Genomic DNA, 6894 nt, shown 5'->3' with positions numbered 1-6894 from the left:
GGCCACTCCCACAGTAACAGTCAAGAAAGCAAGAAATCAGTCATACTCCTGAGTTCCCTTGTTATTTAATGTGCATTTTTCTTCTCTTTTGCATATTGCTGCATCCACTGCTGAGTTTAGTTTGAGGCTTGTGCATTTGTTATCTTCGGGATGCAGCTATTACTGCAAGCGGCACAGTTAAGTGCACGCTTCCATTGAGAGCTATGGACTGTCCATTTTCATAGGCCTTATTTTAGGAGAGATTTGAATTAGAGGTAGACAGGAACTGTACATGCGGCTAAATGGAAAATTGCAGGATTTTGTTTAATACCTTATCAAAAGTCCTTTATCCAACATATTGTCAAGTCACCTATAAATGTCAAACATACAATAATAAAAACTACCTGTAGTGGTTTATGTGAGCCTATTAATCTTGACTATATTTAAGAAAGGCAGAAAGAAACCCCAAAACTAATCAAATAGGTAAGCAATAGTGCTGTTGCCTCATGCATATCAGGCTCACACTGCCAGAGACACATTCCAGAAATCTAGTGCTAAGAAAGTGCTTCCCAACCCATGAAAACAGTGCCAGGAAGGGAAGAGCTTGAGAGGCAGTGTCCACATGGATACATCTCAGAGCACTAAGGATTTTAGAGATTATTACTGGTGGCCTACCATGTACAGAAGTTGCAACGGCAAATGCTATTAGTGTTACTGATTGTTTTCAGTCCTGTACCCAGAGAGGTACTATGAACCTTGTGAGCGCTTGGCCCTAAGTGTTTCCAGTCTGGAAGTCGACTCTGTGGATCGGTATTACTCTTACCTTTTGGAAGCAATAAAACACCTCCAAATACCAAAATATCCCAGTGAGGAAAAATCCCAGCGAAGACCCCGAGGGTCTAGTGCCCATGTTGCCAGAAGGAGACCCAAAATTAAAATGAAAGTCTGCATATTTTTTTTTCTCTGATGCCCCAGCATGAATAGAAGCAAATAAAGTGCTTTGAGTCTGACCCTGGAAGTGCTGACTCATTAGAATTTGTGCTTTAGTACCTTATATTTGCCTCCACACTGTTCCCCGCTCCGTTGCAGTAAGCTCTGAATATGCATACGAGACACCTGCCCACTCTTTCTAGTATCTCCTGCAAGGGCTTGTATTTTAAACCGAGAAGACAGACAATGCTCAAGGGAAGAAGCGTCCCATTTTACAGATGGGGAACTGTAATACAAGCTGATGTATTTCTAAGTAGCTTTCTGAACACTCAGGTATTTGCATACTTGTTCAGAACATCTGTGACTTTAGGTTTACAAGGCTTTTCAGGACTTTGTACATCATACAACACCCTTTTCCCCACAGTATCTCTCTCCTCTGTGATTCTTTACCTCTCTCAAGAAAATATTTCATGACAGACCTTTGAATATACAAGGGATACTTTGTGATCATGGGCTGAAATGTGTGGGCCCTGTCACAGACTGAGGCTGCCAAACAGGATGGATAATTTTATGGCGCACTGAGAAGGCTTATTTTGAGGTTGCTGGTATAGATGATATTCATGTGATGTTTTGTGAAATTCTTACCACATAGCTTATCATTTCTCCTCAGCAGACTTGCCATCTGTCTGCAAGGCTGGTTTTTGCTTTGTTATCCCTGAGCATTTCTTACAGGATGGAGTAAAGAGAGTAAAACCCTAGAAGTTATTAGTGATCTGAATTATAGCGATGAGACATAATGAGTTGAGTCCTACTCTTTCTTACCAATTGCTCATGATGGCAGCAACTAAAGTTTATTACCAGGATATTAGTACTAGTCTAATTTGGGATAACAGATTTCTCTTTTTATGGTTCGCATTCCTTTAACCTGAAGATTGCATCATGAGGCCTTGCTGCATCCCTGGTGCAAACAGACTATGAGAAGCGCCCTCTCCTGTGCAGAGGTTAATTGTGCAGGGGAAAGAGGGAGTGCAGCGGGATGCAAACCACCCAAGAGGGACAAGAAGAAATGGAGAGGACTGGTAGGTGTCCTCATCTCTAGACACTAGTGGCAGAAGACATGCTGGGAGATCCACCTTTGGGGATGTTACCACCTGTATGCATCCCCTGCACACCAAAGAGGTTCATAAAAATGATTGCATCTTTCTGATGCAATCCCTCCACCCTTATTTGCTACCTTTAGTTTGTGCTGGTTTGAAAATAAGACAGGTATTCCAACCTGTGAGGCAACTTTGGCGTCATTTCACTATGTAGAGGATGTTTCCTAAAAGGCCTATCCCACAGCGTGACCTGTAGGATGATGATATGCTCATGAAAAAAAGCTATTAGATTGCAGATGTTTTTGAAAGCCTGGTTCTGAGTTAGGTTTCATCACTCACTACCCAACAGAAACTCAACATTGGGTTGTATATGATAGCAGAGGCTAAATCAGACCAGCTACAGAATCGCTAACTGCGGATGAAACTTTGTCATGCACAGAGGGTCTGAGTTCATTTGTATCTGGTTTTGCCTGTTTTGTGTAACTATCCTCTTGAAGCAAAATTTAGTACTGAACACAAAAGCATTTCTTAGACAGGAATAGAGTTTTATAAGTGAGTTACCCCAAATAATTACTTTAAAAATGCAGTCTTTAGAAATAACTTAAAATTGATGAATAAACAAACAAATCAGATATATTGTCTGGAAAAACTAGTTTGGCCAGCTCTAGTTCATAGCCAGAAATTATTCACTTCATGCTTCACAGCCATACTTAAAACAATCAGCAATCCACTTATTTCCCAGGTACATTATGAATGTCTGAGACACATGTTAAAATAAAATCAAGTTTTATTTATTGAGTAGCCCACTCTTCTTTAAATCAAATTATGGAAGTTATACCTGAGTAAATGCTGAATACCAAAGAGAGTGGAATTTTTAACTCTTGTCCTGTTACACTGGTGACGTACTTACCCACTCTGACCCATACGTGTGGACACCTGGCCATCTAACGATCAAATTTGGAAGCACGGCCTAAGTTTTGTACTCTCTCCAAGTCATTTTATAGCTTAAACTGAGTTGAGGAAGTCGGGGGACAGATCCAAATAGCTGGGCTGAGAACTGCAGATCTGATGCAGTAGGTGACCCTTCAGAGCACGCAGCAGTCCCTGCAGGCTCACTGGTAATGTCCCTGCAGGAGGAAAGGATGGAAAGACCCACACAATCAAGCCATCCTTCAGATCTGCTCTGACCTGAGTAGTGTCCTTTACTGTGTCTCTAGCAAGTGTCCCAGTGCTGAGACCCTTCCTTTGCCTGTATGGCACAGTCAGATACCGTGTGACAAAACAGATCTCATGCTTCAATTTGTCACATGAGAAACAGTCGGCTTATCTGATGGGATAGTTTAACAACATGGAAATAGCATTTCTTGATGTACTCACTGAGACGTAAAGCTGCTTTTCCATTTATCCAAAGAAGTCACGATTTGCGATTTTCCCATGTGGATACATTGCTTCGTACCTGGCCCCTAATCCCTGTCACGGAATATTTTAGTTTGGAAAGCACCTCTGGAGATCATTGAGGTCATCTTCAAAATTGGATCAGGATGTACAGGGCCTTGGCACCCCTAGGACTTTTAAGTCAGAGTGCATCTGAACAAAAAAGCTCCAAGGATTTTTATTAAGAGAAGATGCATAATGATATAGTAATTTAGAACAGCATGTAAATTAGGCAATGCAAAAGAATTGCAGAAGTTGCATCAGACCCTGCTAATCCCTGTTCCCTGCACCTACGGCACCGGGCTCTGATACTGGTTGCTCTAAAGATACTCACGTTTTATCAGAGGAAAAACATCAGAGAGATTTCAGACTTCGTTGAAATGAATATCTAATTTGCATCCATTTCAATCAGTTCAGAAGCTTATATCTTTAGTTTCTTCTAAGTTCACTGCTATTATTCATGAGAGTTTTACATTTAGACTATGAAAATCCTGAGGTTGGGGCAGTTTGCATATGTGTCTTCAGAGATTAATCACCAGTGCTCTGGCTGACTGGGCTGTTACGAGCAACGCCTGCCGCTGATTTTTTTAGTAATGGAAAGTTTGATTTTCAGCAAAGTTACAGATGTTCAGCACTTTGCAGATCTCTCCCTGATACCTTAGAGACTTTGATCTCTGGCATGCATATGCAAATACAAAACCACAATTTGTTAATTAGCATCACAACAGAATTTCACATTTTTCCAAGAAACAATCTCCTATTCAATTCAGTATTATGTAAACTACTTTTGAGGACACAAGCCTTTCATAGGTAGATGCCAGAGGAGTCATTAAATAATAAAAAAATTAAATATGTCATAAATACAATAACTTGAGGAAATGCTATTGTGGCACAATGCTTCTTTGCAAAAGTGTATAAGAATAAAGCATAATATACAGAAATACCTATGACAATTTTAAAACATTAGCAAGTATTGTATTTACTTGAACATTGGCTAATGTTAGTTCAATTCAGAAATGTCAACATTAATGACAGTTTGAAAATATTACAGAAATACAACATTACAGATGAAGCAGAATGACACCGTGAAACACTTTTACAAACTCGTACTCAAATAAACATCCAACCGATTTATGATCTTTGTCTGTTTTACTTTGATTGCATAAAAATATGAAGAAGCTGTTTAAATAAATCTTGCCAGATTTGTACCATTCTTATTTTTGAATTTCTGGTTTGAAGGCACAGGAAACTACCATCAATAATTTATTCTTAGTGAAAGTGGCAGCAGCAACAATTAAATCTGCCCCAGTATAGTCTCATGGATGCACCACCAGCATGTCCGAGGGAGTTCCCATCTGTGGGGAGAAGGGACTGTGTTCTCCATGCTGCCAGCCCTTCCTTGTCAGTAAGGCACTTAACTCTTGTACAAACTCCTACACAGTGAAAGTTGGATCAGTACCAGAAGGGAAGTTTTAGCTTAGTCAGAAATGAAACACAAGTTCAACAAACGTTCAGGGATGGCGTACAAACAATCCATGACACCAGTTGGAAATGTATAAATTTTCTATACACTTCAGTGCATTCCAGATTTAACTGCAAAATAAGTAAAATCTACTAATTGTAAAATATCAAGCATTAGAATTGTATATTTTAAGAATGTCAGGACAGTACAGGATCTTGACTAATACAGCAGAGGTACTGTTGTTCTGTGTTATTGGGCCACTGTTTTGCCCTTTGATTCTCCCCAGAATGTGCAAGGTAAATAAAGCTGCATACTGAAGTATTAGGAACATTTTCAAGGCTCTCGTTGAAAGACTTCCTCGTTTTTAATATTTTCCACTGGTTAACCACAAACGGTAACAACAGAGTTCGTGTATGAGAATCTGAACATGTACGTCTTCAAGAACTAAAAATTTCAACCTTAAGAATGGGTCCTACGTTGTTCTCCTCAGCAGGGATTTTTTGTCCATCTCAGAAGATAAAACTGGTTCTGAATCCATATGAAGAAAAAGCCAGCCCCAAAAATAAGCTTTTAAGATTTCAATTTGAGTCAAAGTAAATTACTTAGTTTATTCCACGTGTCCTTAGCAAAGAAATATTTTCACCAATGATACTGGTGGATGAACTTTATTGTAGGAGACAAACAGAAATAAGAAGTTATCACTCCTGTAGCGTCTTCAAGGAGTTGCTGGCTCACACACAATGACAAAACTTCCTACAGACATCAGAATGTAAATACTTGTGTGCTGCAGTCTGCAGCCCACAGCTGGTGGTGGGAACTTCTTAGTTGTGTCAGCAGCTAACTGCTAGCTGCCACCTTCTTGGTCTTTGCCACTAGTACAGGTCTTTTGAATGTCAGATGAATCTGGTATTTCTTTGTTTTCTTCTTTTAGCCCTCCTTCCTGTGATTCTTTTGACATTTTCAATTTTAGGCTGTCAGTCTTGTGATTAATGGATGAATTCAGCCTGGCTGAGTTCAATCTCCATCTTCTCAGAGTCCTATAAAAATCTTTTCTGACGTTTTCACTAACCAGCACGTAGATGATTGGATCTGCAACACTGTTTGCAGTGGCTAAACACAGAAACGCTGTAAAAATTGAATAGATATTTTTTTCAAATGGACATGAGCAATTTTGATGAAGCATAAAGTATATGGATCTTATTATGAGTACCACATGGTAGGGAGCAAAGCAGATCAGGAAAATGACAATAATGGCGACAGCCAGATACTTCACTTTGGCTTTTTGGCGACAAGTCAAGCTGCTGCTTGTTTTTGTACTTTGGAAAATTTTGTAGTTTGTGAAAATGAGGATTGTGAAAGGTATGGCAAATCCAAATAGGAATCTAGCAAAGCTGAAAGAAGCCAATTTTATGTTAAGGGGCAAAGTTTCAAAGCAGGTCTTCCTGTTCATATGTTCTGCATTATCTTCCATGTAAAATACTGGAGTGTGGATTATTGCAACCACAGCAAAGAGAAAACACACTATTATGATTGCCTTTTTCTGTCCTCTTCTCCCCCTTGATTCCAGAGCATACACCAGTGCCACGTAACGATCCACAGAAATGCAGCACAAAAGCAGAATACTGATGTATATGTTGCAGAAAAAGATGAATCCTGTTATTCTGCAAGCCTCTACACCCATATTCCATCGGTGCTCATTTTGCACGTAGATAATCCAGAGAGGCAAGGTACTTAAATACATCAGCTCACACAATGATAAACTGAAAATGTAGATGGCGATTACTTTATTCCTTTGTATTTGTAGAAATGTAAGCAGGGAAGTTAAGCAATTTGCCGGAAGGCCTATGGCAAAAACGATGCTGTAAACTGCAACCAGAAGTGTCTTGCTGTCTTTGTAGGGAATTCCTGTGCAAGTGGAGCTATTATTTGTGTCTGTACAATTTTCCATTATTCTTTTTCCAGCTGTTGTTTCCTGAGAATCAGAAGACAAGG

The 6894-nt window shown here is 39.6% G+C and overlaps 1 protein-coding gene across 3 annotated transcripts in view; it reads right to left on the bottom strand.

The window, feature by feature from the left end:
* Window positions 1-2490: 2490 nt before the first annotated feature.
* Window positions 2491-6894, bottom strand: part of GPR132 (G protein-coupled receptor 132) — an 88445-nt gene continuing 84041 nt past the window's right edge. For all 3 annotated transcript variants that reach the window (XM_030006999.2, XM_030006992.2, XM_041119828.1), the window contains exon 2: window positions 2491-6874. In XM_030006999.2, coding sequence (XP_029862859.1) covers window positions 5747-6850 — 1104 coding nt within the window. In that variant the 5' untranslated portion in view covers window positions 6851-6874 and the 3' untranslated portion in view covers window positions 2491-5746. The remainder of the gene's footprint in view (window positions 6875-6894) is intronic.

Source organism: Aquila chrysaetos, chromosome 2 (assembly GCF_900496995.4).
Source record: "Aquila chrysaetos chrysaetos chromosome 2, bAquChr1.4, whole genome shotgun sequence".
In the NCBI taxonomy this organism is placed as follows: Eukaryota; Metazoa; Chordata; class Aves; order Accipitriformes; family Accipitridae; genus Aquila; species Aquila chrysaetos.
The sequence above is the reverse complement of the archived record's forward strand: the minus strand, read 5'-3'. Positions and strand labels throughout refer to the sequence as shown.